The sequence below is a fragment of the Podarcis pityusensis genome, assembly GCF_964106645.2.
Source record: "Podarcis pityusensis genome assembly, chromosome: 10".
Taxonomy (NCBI): domain Eukaryota; kingdom Metazoa; phylum Chordata; class Lepidosauria; order Squamata; family Lacertidae; genus Podarcis; species Podarcis pityusensis.
The window spans coordinates 72222081-72242424 of NC_138035.1; the positions used below are offsets into that span (position 1 = coordinate 72222081).

The window sequence follows — 20344 nt, forward strand, 5'->3', positions numbered from 1 at the left end:
TGTAGCCTACCTTGATTTCAGCAAGGCATTTGACAAGGTGCCTCATGATATTCTTGTAAAGAAGCTGGTAAAATGTGGTCTTGACTATGCTACCACTCAGTGGATTTGTAACTGGCTGACTGACCGAACCCAAAGGGTGCTCATCAATGGTTCCTCTTCATCCTGGAGAAGAGTGACTAGTGGGGTGCCACAGGGTTCTGTCTTGGGCCCGGTCTTATTCAACATTTTTATCAACGACTTGGATGATGGACTCAAGGGCATCCTGATCAAATTTGCAGATGACACCAAATTGGGAGGGGTGGCTAACACCCCAGAGGACAGGATCACACTTCAAAACGACCTTGACAGATTAGAGAACTGGGCCAAAACAAACAAGATGAATTTTAACAGGGAGAAATGTAAAGTATTGCACTTGGGCAAAAAAAATGAGAGGCACAAATACAAGATGGGTGACACCTGGCTTGAGAGCAGTACATGTGAAAAGGATCTAGGAGTCTTGGTTGACCACAAACTTGACATGAGCCAACAGTGTGACGCGGCAGCTAAAAAAGCCAATGCAATTCTGGGCTGCATCAATAGGAGTATCGCATCTAGATCAAGGGAAGTAATAGTGCCACTGTATTCTGCTCTGGTCAGACCTCACCTGGAGTACTGTGTCCAGTTCTGGGCACCACAGTTCAAGAAGGACACTGACAAACTGGAACGTGTCCAGAGGAGGGCAACCAAAATGGTCAAAGGCCTGGAAACGATGCCTTATGAGGAACGGCTAAGGGAGCTGGGCATGTTTAGCCTGGAGAAGAGGAGGTTAAGGGGTGATATGATAGCCATGTTCAAATATATAAAAGGATGTCACATAGAGGAGGGAGAAAGGTTGTTTTCTGCTGCTCCACAGAAGCGGACACGGAGCAATGGATCCAAACTACAAGAAAGAAGATTCCACCTAAACATTAGGAAGAACTTCCTGACAGTAAGAGCTGTTCGACAGTGGAATTTGCTGCCAAGGAGTGTGGTGGAGTCTCCTTCTTTGGAGGTCTTTAAGCAGAGGCTTGACAACCATATGTCAGGAGTGCTCTGATGGTGTTTCCTGCTTGGCAGGGGGTTGGACTCGATGGCCCTTGTGGTCTCTTCCAACTCTATGATTCTATGATTCTATGATTCTATGATTCTATGATTCTATTCCTTGTCTGTTTATTTGTATGCAACTTTTCCACAAGACTGTGCCCAAAGCAGCTCACATATCAAATGAACCAGTGTTAGAAACTGAGATATGAAAGCTAGGAGCTAAATGGCACCTTAAGCCTAGGTTATGGGCACAACAACGGAATGTATAGGCACGCTTTTTTAATAACAAGAATACAAACCTGAAATTGAAGGAACTTCAGCTAAAATATTGTGTTCATTTTTCACATAGTCTAGTCCTTCCCCTGCCCACCCCACTAATACTCTTAAGAGAATCTCTTCTCCAGTCTTCAGAGAGTAGCTGGAAGTGGGGAGGCAGAAAAAGGTCCTCCTTTCCTTCCACTCTGTAGTTTTAATCTGAAATCTTAGGCACAGTACTGCGCCCAGAGCTCAGAAACTGCTCGTGCTAATGAAATTCCCTGTTGCAAAGTGCGCCTAGAATAATGGGAGTTTCAAACACTGAAATTAACAGTAAGTATAATAATTCAAAACATGTTAGAAATACCACAGTATAAATAAGTAGTGGGAGAAATAAATAAAAAAATACCAAATCCTTGCAATATTGTGTAAAACAGTGCAAAACAAGCTAATCTAATTGAACAGCTTAAACCAAACAACATTTTATGAAACAATATAGTTTCCTCTCTCTTGGATATTATTTTGTGAACCCACTTTGAAATAGAGAGAGCACAATGCCATTGATACAGGAAAAGCACTGTGAAACAAGAGCACTGAATAGAAAGCAAGGAAGTCAAAACTTATTATTATTATTTTATTAAAGCTTGAAAAACAAAGAAAAAATTATATACAAAAGTTAACCTCAGGTACCAAGCATTTTTAACATAAAAACTGAAAAAAGAAAATAGAGAAAAAAGAAGAAAGAAAAAGAAAAAGAAAAAAAGAACAGACTTCTGATTCCCTGTCATATACACTGTATATGGACTTATGCAAAACCCTTGTTCCAGAATAATATCCAACTCTTCTACTTTCCAGAAACCAACCTTTTTTCAGTCTTCAAACCTAGATATCACAGCTTCATTTTCCTTTTCACGCAAAAAGTCTGTAAGGGATTTCCAGTCATTAATAAATGTTAACAGTGATTTTTCTGTAATTAAATATGTTAACTTCGCCATTTCAGCCAAATCCAATAATTTCAATAGCCAATCTTCCATAGTAGGAAACAGTAAGTCCTTCCATCTTTGTGCATATAACAATCTCGCCGCTGTGATCATACGTATATTAAAATAATCTTCCACCATCTTTTCCTAGTGAAAAAAGTCAAATCTTCATACAGTCTTAAGTACATTAGAAAGAATCTAGCATGGCTTGAAAAGAGGATTAGACAAATTCATGGAGGACAAGTCCATCAAGGGCTACTAGCCAGGATGGCTATGCTCAGCTTCCAATGCTTCTGAATGCCACTTCCTGGAAACCCCAGGACAGGAGAGGTCCCTTGTGCTCAATTCTTGCTTGCTGGTTTCCCATAGACATCTGGTTGACCACTATGAGAACAGGTTGCTGGACTAGATGGGCCACTGGCCTGATCCAGAATGCTCTTCTTATGCTGTTATTTTTTTTTAGAATCCCGTGTACAAAACCACAGGCCTGGAGAGGACCTAAAGTTGGCACCCAGACAAAGCTGCCAATTGTGTAAGATTTCTAACTTGCCTCCTCCTCTCCAAAGTTTTTGAGTCTCAACACAACAAAGAGTTTTATGACATGTTAAAGACTAACATTTGTTATTGAATAAACATGAGGAAAGTGATATAATAGGAACAAGTAATAGATTTCTGTCACTTGATTTTCTCTCAAATTGCCAACAGAGGCTCCAACCCATTCAGATCAGTGATGCCACTGACATCACTGCAACAGAGATTGCCTCAAACCTTTCTTGGTCAATATCCTCTCAGTTATTAATTGTAAACAGTCCCTGCAGAGTTCTTACTGCAATAAGCTAGCTGATAAGATATATTTTTTTAATTTCAAAAGGGTACTAAATATCATCTCTATATTGCTATGGACCTCTGATTCAGAAGGTCAAGATCATGACTCACTCCTGTTTGACTAAAAAAAGATATTGAGAAGAATCTATATTTAATGTAGAATGAAGATCAACAGCCTGAACAGAATCCAAAGCAAGACATGTATACACACAATAATTTACCTTTATGGTTTACTTTCTCAAAATGTATGCAGCACATACATGTGAAACAATATTTAAAGGCACATACATTAAGGTTACCAGATTTTTTTCAATGAATCCGGGGACACTTTTCAACTTCAATGGATTTTGTATGGGGACTGATTTGTAAATCTGGGGACTGTCCCCGGGAAACGGGGATGTCTGGTAACCTTAACATGCATAACCAGTTATCTACTATTAATACAGCTTAGCAAGCTTTGACATTATCCATTTTAAGAAGCTCTGAGCAAAGCAAATCGAAAGAAACCATATAGAACAAGCTGAGAAAAGCTTGACTATATACATGTCACATTTCACAAGCCATCTTTCCCCAGCATTTCAACTATTGCTAAGAAAAAAATTATTTAAAAGCTTAACAAAACACATACAGAGGAACCTCTACTCATGACCACAATCTGTTCCGGAGGCCCATCCTTATGGCGAAACAGGTTGCTGGTAGAAGCGCCATTGTGCGCAGACACAGACGCATTCGGCGGCAACCCACTTCTGTGCAGGCGCATTTGGCAGCAGCCCGCTTCTGCGCATGCGCGAATCGTGGCAAACCCGGTGTTTACTTCCGGGTTTGCCGTGGTCATGACTTGGAACGGGCCTATGTAGAGTGGGATGTAAGTAGAGGTTCTACTGTATTTTTGTATAGCACAAGCATACTTCGGAGCATAACAGGTTGAAATAGGGCAGTCAATGTGGGGTCCTCCATATGTTGTTGCACTTCAAATCTCATCAGGCCCAGTCACCAGGGTAAATAGCCAAGGAAAATGGGAGCTATAGTCCAACAGCACCATGTTGACTTTCCCTGGGTTATACAAACAAAACAATGCTACAGTTAAGGCCATACTAGTGCAACTCGTAGCCCATCTAGGATAAGGAAAACTCTGATCCTAAACCTCCACTGCCTTGTGTCTATACTGTACTCATTTCATGAGAAAGGCTTTGGGAGTAAATCCCGAGGAAAACTCTGTACCCATTGCCTTGTGGGACATCTTCGGGAGAATGAAAGGCTAAGGCAGGCATAGGCAAACTCAGCCCTCCAGATGTTTTGGCACTGCAACTCCCATGATCCCTGGCTAACAGAACCAGTGGTCAGGGATGATGGGAGTTGTAGTCCCAAAACATATGGAGGGCCGAGTTTGCCTATGCCTGGGCTAAGGAGTAAACCCTACACAAATCCTGAGTGGAGTCCCTAAGATGGTTGGATTGCCTCTTGTACCCCTCCTGCTGGTACCAAATGTATTGCTCTGCTTTTCTTTGGACCGCATCTGTGAAGCTGAGAGGAAGGTACTGTCATCTGAATAGCCCAGGACACTGCCCAGGCTTGTGCCCCGGAGAGGTAACTATTAATGCAGCAAAAACAATGCGGGAGGCAACAGTTATGAGTCACTGGTCTCTGCAGCCACAGCAGGTGCTGTGGTTCTCCAGCGGTCTGACTTTGACTCCAGAGGCACACTCTATTGACTCTCATGATGGATGTCAACTCCAACTCCAGTAATGCCTAAATTTATGTTTTCCTATTGTTCTGAATCTGGCTTCCTACATCAATAATGTCTTAAACAATGGTTTATAGGAATGGCTGTGTATAGCATGCAACTGGAAATCTCCAAAGCAACCATCTAAACAGAAGAGGATTGATAACATTTGGGAGGCTATGATTATGGACAAACTAGAACTGTACAGGGACTCCCCAGTCCTCCCTGTAGCCCTGATCTGTGGCTCCCATATCAGGGTGATTCACCCTATAACAGCAATAAAAATCTGTGTTGTTTTTAAGTGAATTTGCTGCACTAGAAAGACAGAGCACCTAAAGTTTTAGTATGCACTTGAATCCCTCCTGAAAAACAGTCCAGAGTCACCCACAGAAAGCTTGAAAACCATTGGTCTAGACAGGCCTAGAAAGTGGACCAAACCAAACCCTCTCTTCAGAAACAGAAAACCAAACCAAATTGTTGGTGCTGCCTAGAGATAACAAGCAATGAGAGTCAGGGGCACAGAGCAAAGAGCAACTGTTGACCAGCCTGCCAGAAACCTCTTATGTAGCTGTGGGAAGACTGGGATCAAGCTAGACAGGGTACAGAAAGACATGGTTGTCATGACAACTATCCCAGCACAGATGCAGCCAAGCTGAGATGGGAGCTAGTCCTGACAACAGATCCCTCTCCTAGCAACCATGTGTGTTTCTCAGGATTGGGGGGGGGGGAATCAGAGGCAGAAGAATCCCATATTTATAATCTTCTCTTTTTAAACAGGATTGCTGTACCTCAGCAAGTGCCCCATTAACAAATTGAGAGCTTCTCCGCCTGCTACTAACAATCCAATTGGATTTTCTAAAATCCCAGTTTTATGTAGGAGAATTGTTTATTTAACACACTTCAATCCTGCTTTTCTTCCAAAAGACTTTGGGTGGAATTCAACACACAGGGACTATGCACACAGGGAATGAGGCCTGCTTGCACAGTGGGGCTTTCCCCCTCTCCTCTACCCACATACCCCCTAAACCTAGTCTGGGTTTCCCCCAACCCTTCTACATTTAGGAGGCATGGAAGGAAGATACATACTACATTCTTTTGGCAGGTTTCATTGGTGTGCTCAACAGATGAGAGAAAATATTAGATAGATTTTGCTATAATTTGGTACTAATCATTATGCTTCCGATACTATACATAGCATACAGTCTGATTAGTTGAAACTATGTGTGTGTAGTTTTTAATTCAAGCATGCAGAGGAGGATGTGTGTTTGACAAGAAGCTGTAAATAAAGTGAAAGGTCACAGTTGAGCTCAGTCTTTCTGCACGCACAGCACCAAATAATTGGGTTAGCCTAGACTGAATGACATTTAGCAAAATACAGAAAGCCATTTAATAGGATAGTATGGCGACTTAAGTGCTGGTGGCACTGTGGTCTAAACCACTGAGCCTCTTGAGCTTGCCAATCGGAAGGTCAGCGGTTCAAATCCACGCAACAGGGTGCACTCCCGTTGCTCTGTCCCAGCTCTTGCCAACCTAGCAGTTTGAAAGCACACCAGTGCAAGTAAATAAATAAGTACCACTGTGGCGGGAAGGTAAACTGCGTTTCTGTGCACTCTGACACTCGCCGCAGTGTCCCATTGTGCCAGAAGCAGTTTAGTCATGCTGGCCACATGACCTGGAAAGCTGCCTGCGGACAAACGCCGGCTCCCTTGGCCTGAAAGCGAGATGAGCACTGCAACCCCATAGTTGCCTTTGATTGGACTTAACTGCCCAGGGGTCCTTTACCTTTACCTACCAATTTGAGCTTGCATCCTGTACAATGATAGCTACTGAGATATTTCCACCAGTAGACTGCAGCTGGAAGCCAAAGGAAGGGAATTCACACCCTTACCTGTAGGAACCAGGAACCAGGAATACACTCCTGGGGGAACCGTTAATGGCCACCATTTAATACCTATTTGGTGTATTAATATGAGTTTGCCACTGCCCAGTGTGTGAAAAGGCCTTCAGTACTTCTCACACAAACAGAAGTCTTCCCAGGATTTATGTCCTGCACATATGCTCAGATTCCACTCCACCAGGGAAGCAAGGAACCCTCCTCCCTCTTCCAATTGCTGCTGATAAAACGTCTCCTGGGCTGAGGAGCCAGGCCTCTCTGCCACAAGCCTCCTTGGATGTAGTTTATGAGCCAATCGAGACAATGTGGGAGTAGCAATTCTTCACGTGGCAGGCAGTCTCCACTCCACTCCACGAGAAAGAGAACTGAGTATCTGCCAAAAGAGTCCCCAGGCTAAGTCAGTTAATTGGTTTCTAGGCAGACTAGCTATGCCAGTTGCAGCCTCATCACATGGATAATGGCAAAGTAGTCACTGTTTAAAAGAAGAAGGTGGCGGCGGCGGCAGCAGCAAGCCACCTGGTTCTCTCTTCTAACTAGGCCCTGCTGATGTCAGCTAGCTAATGCCACGAGGGCTACAGACAGAAGGGGCACTCCGTGACAGCACAGCTTTGCTGCATGCTGCCAGTTGCTGTGAGCGTCACCAGCAGACAAGACAGACGTCCTGGCATCTGTGAGCTGTAACTGAACCACAAAGGCCAGTAACAATCTCAGCTCATCGCTGGCATGCGGCTGTTAGAAACCACCCAGTCTGTCACCATACCAGTAGTCTGGGACGCTGTTTTGTATGCTGATCATGGACACAGTTCTTAATGAATATAGAGGGTTTGGGGAGTCTGGTTTATTTATTAGATATTAGGCTGGTTGACAGCACTAACAAATTCACTAAAATGATGAACAGGTTCATTAATTCTTTGGAGATTTGAAGCATAGATTCTGTTTTTGCTTGCCTGCTAGTTTTCTTCCTTCCCCTTCTTTATTCAACTGTAACCCAGTGGGTAATGCTTGCCCTTTTTAAAACGTTTGTACAGTGCTGAGTTTTGACAGCAATAAGTCTTAATAATGCTTGACATTCATATATTGCTTTAGATAGTATTCAGAGCAGTGAGTGGGTGAGGTGTCCACCCATAGCCACAGCTGAGAACAGGCTAAAATATTAACAATTTATTTAAAATGAAATCAGAAAATAAAATCCTATTATTTCTGAGCCCATTCCAAAGTTTAGACCTTGTCACATTAGTGATGGCATCATTGGGGATACGGGGGTCCAAGTACCGCTCCCAGCCTCTTACCAACAACCCTTTCACTCAAGTGCTTTAATTCATTTGTTTGGAAAATGAGACGCAAGGCTACCAGGCTAAACCAAAATTACAATTTATTCTCTAGAATGCCTCCACTATCCAGCTGGTGTGTATAAAAATATACTGTTATAAGTTTTTTGAGGGGAGCCCCCCAAACCCTAGAAATTTGTGTTGCATTGGTGGGCATACGAGGATTTAAACACTCATCCTGAGTCTTCTCCACAAATCTACATTACGTCATCATACACAGAATAAGGCACACATTGGCACCAGATCCACACTGGTGCTAAGGAGCATGTGCAAGATTCCTTTTGTGCCAATGAGGATGGCAAGCTAAGAACTTGAGCAAGAAGGAGGCAGCAGACTTTATTTAGCAAGGAATGGTGGAAACACATTTTTGCTATGAAAGCCCAATTCACCACAAAGCTCTGAATAGGTACATGATGTGCTGGTCTGAAATTTGCAGACCCTACAAGAGAAAAACAAAATAGGTGCAACATACCAGCTGCTGTTCTGATGATGTGGTTTTCAGGAATTCTCTCTCACAATTCACACTTGCTCTTGCCTCCTTCCTGCCTTGGACAAGCATTCTGCATGACTTCTCTTTCCTTTCTACTCCTGCATTATTTCTTCATGCTCATTTTTCTTCTTTAGTCACACTACATACTTAGGTACTACTCCACATAATGCAATTCCATGGAAATCTATCCTGACTCCAACTGTTCTTGAGCCACATTCTGACACCTGACATAGTGACATAGATACACTAGAAACCAGTTGCTTGATCCATCTAGTTCCCAACTCTAAGCCTTGTTTGATTGGCCAGCGATCTTGTGCAGACCATGTTCACTGGCAGGCTCATGGCAGGTAACGCTCAATAAATTTGGTTATGATCTGTTAAATCTTGGAACTGTGCTTCCCGGACTAAGAGTAAGAGCTGCATCTTGTGTAACCTTTGAAAGATATGCTTGTAATCTTGGAAGTCGCAAATATGTCATATCCATAAAAACACAAAAACAGAAGCATTCAGAACAGTAGAGAAAACAACCTCTGTCATTTCTACTTCTGCAGTTTTGCTACACATATGTTTTATTGCTCTCAGAACATTAATAGAAGCCTTTTAGGTCATGCTGGTCACATGACCCGGAAGCTGTACGTCAGCTCCCTCGGCCAATAAAGCGAGATGAGCGCCGCAACCCCAGAGTCGGTCATGACTGGACCTAATGGTCAGGGGTCCCTTTACCTCCAAACCTCCCTTTGGGGCATATATGTGAATTTATGGATTGTTCTTTATTCTTGTAAGCCACTTAAATATTTCATTGTGAAAACAGGCTAAAGTGGATACTTTTAACAAGGCAAAGAGTGGCTCTGAACCACTAAACAGGATGCTGGAATTTCCCTCTGACCTTGGCTAAATCTTCCAGTTTGATAGCTTTGAGAGTGCAATCCTGCTTTCCCACTTCTGGGAACTCCATCTATGCCCTGTGCAAAGCTCCCAGCAGGTCAGAGCACTGAAGTACCAATTTACTGTTTTTCACTGCAGTTAACATAATTAAAATGAAAGCCATGACTGACCTATGTTAATCCTCTGTGACTGGGGCCATGGCTTCACGGCTGTCTTTGACAACTGCTGTACATCCCATGCTCTTATCTTACTCTCAATTTGAGCAAAAAAGGGGGGGTGTTAACATTCAAAGCATGTGTTCAGTTTCTCCAATTTTCAGTTTGGTTCATTGTGTAAGAGATTACAGATAGATACCATATTTTATTTTAATAAACAAAAAGCAGTCTTTCATCTGAATGTCACCAAGCGTTTGCCATGAACTAACTACCTTCCAGGTGAGGACTCCTCTAGGCCTCTATGGTAGATGAGATACAAAGCCCATGAGCAGATGCTGAGGATGCCCTTTGAGGCCCTAACTCAGGGATGCAAAACCCATGCTGTAGGACTCCAATTCCCATCAGCCCTGGCCAACACAACTGCCCTTGGCGACCATCCAAAATTTGTGGCTACCTTGAGCCTAGCCTTCTCAGATTAGCTTCTGTGAGCAGAGACTTCTGGTTCTGCAGCACCTCCTACCAGGAGTGGACCTTGGTAATGTGCCACGGTGTGCAGGGCCATTTGACACCCTCCTTGCAGCCCTCACAGCACCACTTAAGCTGGGCTTTTGGAAGGAGGTGCAAGGCTCTGGAAGGGTCCTAGAGCTCTCTTACCTCCTTCCTGAAACCCAGTAAGCACTTGGACTTCTGGGGGAGGCGCCTCCAGCAATGGCAGAATTCCTCTGACCGGGAGGAATCTGCTCCGTGGAAATCTGGGTCTGGCCGCCACGGCGAAGGCGGAGACCCGTTAAAATCACAGGCGGGAGAAGCCTGTGAATGTGGGATTCGGCGGGCACCTTTTGCGCCTCCCCCACTCGTGGGGAACCCCGGTTTTTGGGGCTCCGGAGCGACGTGGGGTGAGCGGCGCGGTGCATCGAATCGTCTGCTTCTTCCACGGAGCGAAGCCGCATAGCTGTTGCCGGAGAGCGCTGACCTTTTCCTGTGGACAATTTGACTTTAAAGTAATTAGAGCTGAAACGGAAGAATTGGATCTCTAAAAGTTTAATTTGGTATCGTAACGGGAAGGTTCAAAACAGGAAGTCCGCCTTCCCTTTTTGTAAATAGACTGAGGCAATGAAGTTGCAAGCTGGAGTCCTGGAAGGTCTTTTGTAAAAGATCAAATTTCCAACGGTAAAGAACATTAAACCCCCTCTTGGAGGCAGGAGAAGAGAGGGGGAAGTTGCGGATTGAGTATGCCTGCAGGAGAGAGCGAAGAGGCTTAAAACACCGCCGCTCTGACCCTGGAAACGGGCTGCTAGTAAGACTGATGGTTTTTTCCCCTTTTTGGGGGGAATGTTCATTGACAGCGCTTAGAACGTTCATTGACAGCTAGCTAAGAGAAATACATTGTTTCTACTGTTTCCGGTTGTTTTTAAAAAAGGAGGAAAGTAACTGAAAATTGAAACTAACTTCGGATTATTGAAACTGTGTTTAAAAGAGGACATATTGACCGATACAAATACAACCTGTTTTCCCCTAGTGGAAGCTTTTGAAATTGGTTACTTTATAGGAGCTGGGCTAGGGGAATTTCCAGCTGCAAGGTAAGAAAAGTGTGAGACTTTGGAATTGACCTTGAATCTCTTAAGTGTTATGGCAAACGGAAAGGAAAAAACAGACGGGATGTCGACAGAGGAGGCCTTAGTGGCTGCATTATTGAAAATAAACGATTCGCTGGAACAACTCCATAAGAAAACAGATGCGATAAATGTGAAATTGGATGTTGCAAATATTGAAACTGATTTAATCATAGAAAGTTTAAATAATTTTGGACAAAAGGTGAATACCAATTCAGAAACCACCCAGAAACTGATACAGGAATCTACTCTGATACGGCAAACTGCAGATGAAGTCAGGGAAAAAACCCTTGCTGCTGAATTTAAAGTAATACAACTGGAGAGGAGAGTCCCATCCATACAAAGACAACTTGATGAACATAAGCTGACATTCGTTATGATTGAACTTAAAGAAGAACGGATGAATTTGAGGACCAGAGCCCTATCTGAATTGGAAAAGGAAAGCCTGACAGAGTTTCAGGAGGCGACAGGACTAACATTGGTTGATAAAGAGAGGTATTTGGGGGTTAGTATGACCGCTAAAAATGTGAATCTGCTTAAGGACAACTGTGAAGGATGTTGGATTGAAGAGAAGGGGATTTGGAAATATGGACAAATCAGAAGTTGTTACTGTTGGGCCGAGTCATTGTGGTGGGGATGAGGGCTGCTGTGTTGCTGGGGATGTTGCTTTTGTTTCAAACACTGCAAGCTCTGGATGGGATGGAGGGTCTCAGGAGGTGGCAGAGGGATGCTCCTAGAGTTGTTTGGCAGGGCAGGAAGCCTCGAGTTAAGCTTAAGATATTGATGGATGCTAAAGAAGGAGGTGGACCTGCCCTGCCAGACCTTTAAACTTCGTTGTGAACCATCTGCCTTTTGCTGGTTGAGAGAATGGTTGCTTCTTGAAAACACTGAAGTGTTGGACAATGGCAGACGAAGTTGATGGACTATAGGGAATTGGCGGAAATGACTGGCAAGATCCGAGACCAGGGTGAAGAGTCGGTGGAAGAAGATTGGAAAAAGTTTAAAGACTATTTATAGAAATATTGTAAAATTAAGGAATGTTAGAAAAATGCTGGAATGAAATTACATGGCTTTAGTAGAAATGTCACAAGGAATTAAGTATAAATAGATTAATAGAAAATTAAAGGGAAAGTATGGCAAGAATGTGTTAAGATAATTATAGAACAGAAAACAGAGTAAGATGGAAAGGAATTGCTGAAACAAATAATAGAAGTGGAATACAAAAAGGGAGGTGTGAGGAAGTCACTGGAAATAAGTGAATGAAATATAAGATATCGAAAATGTTTGAGGTGTTTTTAAATTGTTTTTGTTTGTTTTTGCTTGATTTGTTAGTCCATGTAGCGTTTTTGTATTGTATTCGTATTGTTTTTTCTTTTTTTCCTTTTTCTCTTTGTTTGTAGTGCTATGTTGGAAATTTTGAAAAAGTAATAAAGATCATTAAAAAAAAAAGAAAGAAACCCAGTAAGCACTTGCCTAGCTTTGGGAAGGAGGAAGGAGGACTCTAGGACCTTCTCACCTCCTTCCTGAAACTGGGCAAGCTCTTACCAGGCTGTGAGAAGCGCCCTCCTCAGCTGGGCACCCAGTACGAATGCACTGCTCACATTGCCCTAAAACTGCCCCTACTACCTGAAGCTGATATTTAATCTTCCATGTGCCCCCATTTCAGATGCTCCATTGCTCATTCAAGCTGATTTTTGCATGGGCATTTCCATATGCAATTCAACCAGCTGAGTTGAGGGTTCATTAACTGTGAAATAAAAGAGAAATCCCAACCTGGCTAACAAAGGACTGTTTTTTAATTCTCTTTTATTTGTCTGTTTATGTTTACAGAAAGCAGAAGAGTTGTATGATTCAGTCTGAATTAGACTTAGATTAGATTTACTTGCCTTCCAAAGATGGAGAAATCTGTGACCTTCCAGATGATGCTGGACTCAAACTCCCATCATTCCAGACCACTGGCCATGCTGGTTGGGGCTGATGGGAGTCCAACATCCAGAAGGCCACAGGTTCCCCAACCACAGCCAACTGTCAGCAGTTCTTATGCCATCTGTCATGGATGCTTTACTTGAGATTCCTGCATTGCAGGGGGTTGGACTCAGTGACCCTCTGGGTTCCTTTACAATTCTAGGATTCTATTTTCCACTACTGCTGCCTTAAAATCCGCTCTAACTTGACATATCAGAAATTGAGGCCTGGAATTATGTAAAATATGTATACCCTGCCTTTTGTTCCACCAGACTTATCACAGCAGACCTACAGCACAATTTAAAGTACCACAATAAAAGTACGGTAATTTCATAGATCAAAGCAACCACAAACTAAACAGCAGCAGCATGTGCAGCACCAATAATCCACAAGAACTCGGCCCACAGAACCTAGCAGGCAGTACACCACAACTCCAGAACAGAACAATCTAAAAGATAACTGGGACAGAACAAGACAAGTTCGTCTGGGGTGGGAATTCAATGCTACTACTGAAAAGGCCCCATCCACTCAGGTCTCTGCAGATGACCTGAGTGACTGGGTAGGTTTATTCAACCTTTTGCCATTGAGTTCTGACCCTCCCCCCTTATCAATGAGCCAGTTGTTTCTGAAACTAGCTAGTTGTTCTGAAAATAAAGTGACCAGAGCAATAGGCACTGTAATGAAACTGAATTTCATTTAACATTATTAAGCAGAAACAAGCATGGTAACTCTGAAACAAGGAATTTTCTGAGCTTTGCATTTACAGGTACTATGATGGTGGACTAAACTAATCATATGAATTACAGTTGCTGAGAACATAGCTGACTGTGGAAGCACTGCTTTTCATTTACATTCTTTCTTTGTAACCTGATAAAGCAATCCACTACTTTTATATTTAGGGAAAATCATCACCATTCATATTTGTTTATTTTCATCATTCTCAGGCTTTGTCTCTGTGCAATGCCTAGGGAGTATAATTTACTCTGCCAGTTCCCTTGGCTATGCTAGCGCATGAACTGTTGATGTCACTCACTGACATCTTCCTCAGGGCAACACTACAGGCCACGTTCTTCTCTTGCATCATGTCTCCTCTAGGACTCTGCTCTTAATTAACACTTTGAGACATTTCAGCTCCCAGCAATAATACCCAATGTAGTGATTAGTGATGGTTACAATAGCATGCCATGTCATTCCAGTCTTTAGGAGACTACAGTGAAGCTGTAGATACACACATGCCTGGATTTCAAATATGAACACCTGTGCATCACTCAATGGCCACTTAGAAAAATCAGTAAGCCAAGCAGGGAGCTCCTAAAAGACACAAATACAGGTAGGAAGCTCGTAAGAACCTACTCAGGTTCAGAAGATAACAAGAGAGCATTGCAAGCATAACAAAATACCCCAGGGTAGGGCAGCACATCGAGAAACGATGAAGCCTAGTAATGATAAAGAAATGAGCTGGCAAATCAGATGCAGGAAGCACAACATGCCTTAATAGACTGGACCACAGCAGAATGAGAAACAAAACACTCTTAATAGAGCAACCACAGAGACTCCCAAATCAGAAATTAAGAAATATTAGTTTACAAGAATGTGCAGCAAGGAGCAAAACAACAGGGTTTTGAAGACTTCAGGACACTGCAGTGTGCCATATGCCATATGAGCACCTAAACAAGGGGACACCATGTATACAAGATTAATGATGCAGTTTCCTGACTCAGAAGTAAGAGTCTTGGTGGCTTGTAATGCTTGCTGGAATCCAAGATGGTCCTTATGGCCCCATAAATTCTTTTGCTTGAATTTTAGGCAAAGAAGCAGGTAAGTCCTCCAAACCTCCCCATCCCATGCATCCATTTACTTTCAGTGGTGCTCCAAAAAAAGTGGAAGAAGAAGTTCCCTCACAGACCCTGGCCCCAGGCACCAGATATAAGAAGGCCACAGACAGAAAGACTTCCCTTCCTTGCTCCATTCCACCATTGCCACTGGAGCAGCAGGCCAGATAAGTTGTGTGTAGGAGAGAGCCAGGCTTTGGACAGTCTCTGGAAGGGACACATCAGATCCCAGCATGCTCCCAATGACATGACATGGCAGGCATTGATTTAGCTCAGAAGGCAGGTAAGAATAACAATAAGCTTCTTTTTGAACTAGGGCAGGAAGAATCTGGATTTCTAAAATTCTGAGCCTGACCAAGCAGAGTTTACTCCATCGCCACACAAAGTTCAATCTGAATGCCTAGAGCTAGTAATGCATTATGACTTAAGGGGAAAGAATCAGACTGGTGCATGGAGATCCAGGTCTCTTGATTTCTAGTTCCAACCTCCATGGTCAGTGGTGGAGCTTCATGCTCCAGCACCTTGGGGTGGAGAGCAGGAGGGGCGTGGCTGGCGTGCACCCCGGGGGGCGTGGCTGGCATGCACCTGGGGCTTGGCGCACATCCTGGGAGCGTGGTACACCGCCTGCAGGGGCATGACACCCAGCAGGGGGGGCAGCCATGATGGCATCCCACCGTGATCGTGGTGCTGGGGGCGGCGCACTTCCCCCACCCCCTCTTCCTCCGCCAGTGTTCATGGTGAAAGCAGAATCCTGCAGGATCCACATACTTACACTTGGCTCCATCACCACTTTCCTACGAGCTTTGTGACCTACAGGTGACATTCAAACAGCCACCTAGACTCACGAGTCCAAGAAAAGTTGGTCTAGGAGTCTGCATATCTTGCATAGGCATTTTCTGCCACAATCAAAGATCACAAGACAATTCATTTTAGATGGTATAATCCCAGTGAGCATATTTTACTGAGGGTGTTTCAGATCATTTCAAAAATTCCCACCCAGCGTTCATTAAAAAATCCGCATCTGAAAGGCAATGGGTGGCCAAACCTATTTCAAACAGCTGCATAGGGTTTAGTGTGGCTGCTGCAATGGAGTGAGAGAAATCCTGTGTGATTTTAAAGGAAATTGATTAAAAGCAGCCATGGGGTCCCAAATTGGATGTGGGCTGTAGTAACCCTTTACTCCCATGGCATCCTTTGATAAAACCATCCCCATTGTTAGCATGGGGTTGCTGCTGCTGTTTTTGTTCATGAGCAAGTCTCACACTGTTTGTGATTCTCACCCATGGTCTGTCATTGCACCACTGTGTATTTATGCAATACAAGTTATTTTGTAGTGTTGTGTGTCTTTTTAACAGGTTTTTGAGATTTCTGATTAGCATAAAATATATCCATGTCACAAGCATCAATGTAAGAGCATCAAACAACCTATTTATACTCCTGTTTGCCATCTGGCAAATGGTCCCCAGTCCGTCAATCAACAGCCTAAGCATCTGCCCTCTGCTAGCCAACTAAGAAGTGGATTTTCCATCATAACGTCCCAAGTCATCACTCTGTCTATATCTCATCCTACACACATCAGGAAAACACTGCCCAGGATTTCATAGGAAAAAAACAAACAACAGACATGCTTCATCAACTGAAGACTCAAGGGGGGAAAGTTACATTAAACAACAATTCAGAAATATAAATAAAAAAATAACCAGTCTATACAAACCACCAATGCTGTTGATCTGTTACTCAAGAGTTTTTCAATTTCTCGGGCTGCGCTTTCTACCAGCTGCCGTGCATTGTTGGCCTCCACGGTATATAAGTCTGTGTTTCGCAGGTATATCTGAACAAGGACAGAAAAAGAGGCAGTCAGGCACTGTTATGAGGCTTAGCATGAAAAATAGGAAATTCATGGCACATAAGCTGAATTTCTCCCCCACCCGCAAGCAATTTTCATCTGACACTGGTGGTCCTATTAGAATCAAGGTGTTGTAAAACATCTGGCACTTGGTAAAAGTTGTAAGACAGAGATGAGGCACACTTTGATGTTACATCTCATTGGTTTTGCTTTTAACATCCCAGAGATGCATGAACTCATGTGTACCTAACTGTGAAGCTCTTAATGCTAAATAACAACTCCTCTGTCATGAACACCCAATGTAGGGCCACTTTGCATGTCTCCAAGGATGCAGATGTTTGCCATTAATAGTTTCGTACACTAGTTTCAATACAGAGGACTTAATCACCTTTATCTTGGTTTGCTAATACTCCTCCTGTGGGTTACATTATTTATATTCACACTTTTCTGGTGGGCACCTGAAGTGGATCAATGCATGTATGTACTTTGATCACTCAACACTTAATGACTCAAAACTAAAGCCCTGCTCAGCCAAACGGCTCATAAATTCTACCAACATAGGAGCAGGGCCACACCAACTAGTCTCAGCCCTGACCTCATGTACGCTAACTAGCCCCACTCCTGGCACCCAAGCATGGGTGCAAACATATATAGGCTCCTTCCCTATAGACCAAGAGTTGGAAACCTGTGCCCCTGCCACCAAAGTGGTAGGGCATCTGTTTTCATAGAATCATAGAATCATAGAGTTGGAAGAGACCACAAGGGCCATCGAGTCCAACCCCCTGCCAAGCAGGAAACACCATCAGAGCACTCCTGACATATGGTTGTCAAGCCTCTGTTTTGCATGAAGGTCCCAATTTAAATTCCCAGCACCTAAAGATAGGACCAGAAGAGACCCCTGTCTGAAATTCTAGAGAGCCACGACCAGTCAATGTAAACAATACTGAGCTAAGATGGACCAATGGTCTTAGCTTTCTTTGTTTCTGATGTTGCTGGACTACAACTGCCATAAGCCCTGCCCATGGGCTATGCTGACCTGGGCTGATGGAAACCCAACAACATCCAGCAGGCCACCAGAAGGTGGAATGAGATGACACAAAGCCTGTTTGTGATATTTCATCCATAGTGGCATTATGCTATGGTAAAAAATCTCTTTGGTAGGAAACTATTTCTTTGCTCCTTTCATAGACCTATGCTGTTAGGAGAGACATGAGGGAGAATGCCACCTAAGATTGATAGAAAGAGCAGGTTAATAGGGAATAAAATGAGCAAATGCCCCCAGAAACCTGCACACAAGATCAAAAAAAAAAAAGAAAAAGGTAAGCCTCCAAATTAATTACAATCAACAGTTTTACTACTGACATCAAGAGGATGTGCACTGCAGTCTATGAAAGCAGATACCTCAAGGCTAAGTAAGTAAATAAGGAAAATTCATTTATCAATTCAACAGATGGCCTGAGTTTACACAAACATTATGCCCCTACTTAGTGGGTGTCACATTGTCTCAAGGGAAGTAAACTCAGGCAGCATAAACACAGGCCTAATTCACTGGCCAACTTCCAGCAGCTTCTGGCACACAATATTTCCAAAAATAAGCAAAAAACCTATTGTGGTTTGGAAACTGTCAACAAACCCAAAAAGCAGCTCCAAGCTTTCCTATTATTTCACTAAGACTTGTCAATCTAGCCCTGACTGAGAGTGGTTTCCCAGCATCTCAGACAGGGGTCTTCCACACCACCTGCTACTTGATCCTTTTAACTGGAGGTGTCAAAGGTTCAACATGGGATCTTCTGAATACTAAGCAAATGATCTACCACTGAGTTTTGTTTCATTTTTAACATTGCATATCAAAAGTACATCTAATTCAATCCTTCACAACCCTTATTCATTCACTCACTCACTCACTCACTCATTCCCTGCCCATCTGGCTGGGTTTCCTCAGCCACTCTCGGCGGCTTCCAACAAAATATTAAAATGCAGTAGTCCATCAAACATTAAAAGCTTCCCTAAACAGGGCTGCCTTCAGATGTCTTCTAAAAGTCTGGTAGCTGTTTTTCTCTTTGACATCTGGTGGGAGGGTGTTCCACAGGGAGGGCGCCACTACCGAGAAGGCCCTCTGCCTGGTTCCCTGTAGCTTTGCTTCTCGCAGTGAGGGAACCGCCAGAAGGCCCTTGGTGCTCTACCTGAAGGATGGGGGTGGAGATGCTCCTTCGGGTATCCTGGGCCGAGGCCGTTGAGGGCTTTAAAGGTCAGCAACAACACTTTGAATTGTGCCCGGAAACGTACTGGGAGCCAATGTAGGTCTTTCAAGACCGGTGTTATGTGGTTTTGGTGGCCGCTCCCAGTCCCCAGTCTAGCTGCCGCATTCTGGATTAGTTGTAGTTTCCGGGTCACCTTCAAAGGTAGCCCCACGTAGAGCGCATTGCAGTAGTCCAAGCGAGAGATAACCAGAGCATGCACCACTCTGGCGAGACAGTCCTACCTACCTAATACCTACAGCACATTTTTTCAGCACAGCCAGTGGATCTGTTTGTTCAATAACAACTGGCATTAGAAAATAAGGTTGTGAAATGTGCACTATGTTACTGGAGCATAAAAAACCAATCAACTTCAAACAAGACTAAGCATTTTATTTTTTAATTTGTTTTTTGCTAATGACATCCCCAGCTCATCCCACCTTTAACTGGCTTTGCCAGTGATCTGCCAGGGTTTTCTTTTTGTCATATCAATACACACGAAAAGTAGATTTTTTGCCTTCTCCACATTTCAATGCCAAGGGTTAACACCACATTGCCAATTTCCTTGCTTGATATTTCTGCGGTTGGACACTTCTGTGAATAGCAATATTGGCTTTTTATTGGGTTTTTTAAAAAACTAATACCCCCAGACTGACACCTCAGATCAGGCACAAATATCCTTCCTCCATCCTAGGAAAACTTTTGTTTTAAAAAATGAATATAGTGCCTCTGAACAGGCACAAAATCTCCATTCTGAGAACACAGTTTGTTTGTTTGTTTGTTAATAACTTTATTGCCCGCCTTTCAACAATTTAAATTTCAGTATTAAAAGCAGTTAAACAAGCCTAATCCAGCTTGAATATATGCAATTTAAAAACAAACTGATTCCCCTCACAGAGCTACAGTTCTCCAAGTACCCTGAGGTGAGGGATTGGCTGTGAAACCATTCTGAGAACTGTAGCTGTGGTTGGAATAGGGGTCTCCTAACAATTCCCAGCACCTTTAAAAAATCTACAGCTTCCAAAATTCTTTTGGGGAAACCACGCCCATTGAAAGTGACCTGACACTGCTTTAAATGTATAGTGCAAGTGAGGCATGATATTGTCTTGGTTGCCCTGGTAGATGGCCTATACCAGCAGTTAGGCAGGAGGAGTATGACCCTTTCAATATTATCAACCATGGTAACCTTGTGAAACACCTGGGCAGCATGCGGCCAGAAGGAGCCATTATGTGCTGGCTCCTGTCTTTCCTAGG

The 20344-nt window shown here is 43.3% G+C and overlaps 1 protein-coding gene across 5 annotated transcripts in view; it reads right to left on the minus strand.

The window, feature by feature from the left end:
* CACNA2D1 (calcium voltage-gated channel auxiliary subunit alpha2delta 1) overlaps nucleotides 1-20344 on the minus strand; it is a 370898-nt gene that overhangs the window by 272035 nt on the left and 78519 nt on the right. For all 5 annotated transcript variants that reach the window (XM_081023487.1, XM_081023486.1, XM_081023485.1 and 2 more), the window contains exon 3: nucleotides 16722-16838. In XM_081023487.1, the coding sequence (XP_080879613.1) occupies nucleotides 16722-16838 (117 nt within the window). The remainder of the gene's footprint in view (nucleotides 1-16721; nucleotides 16839-20344) is intronic.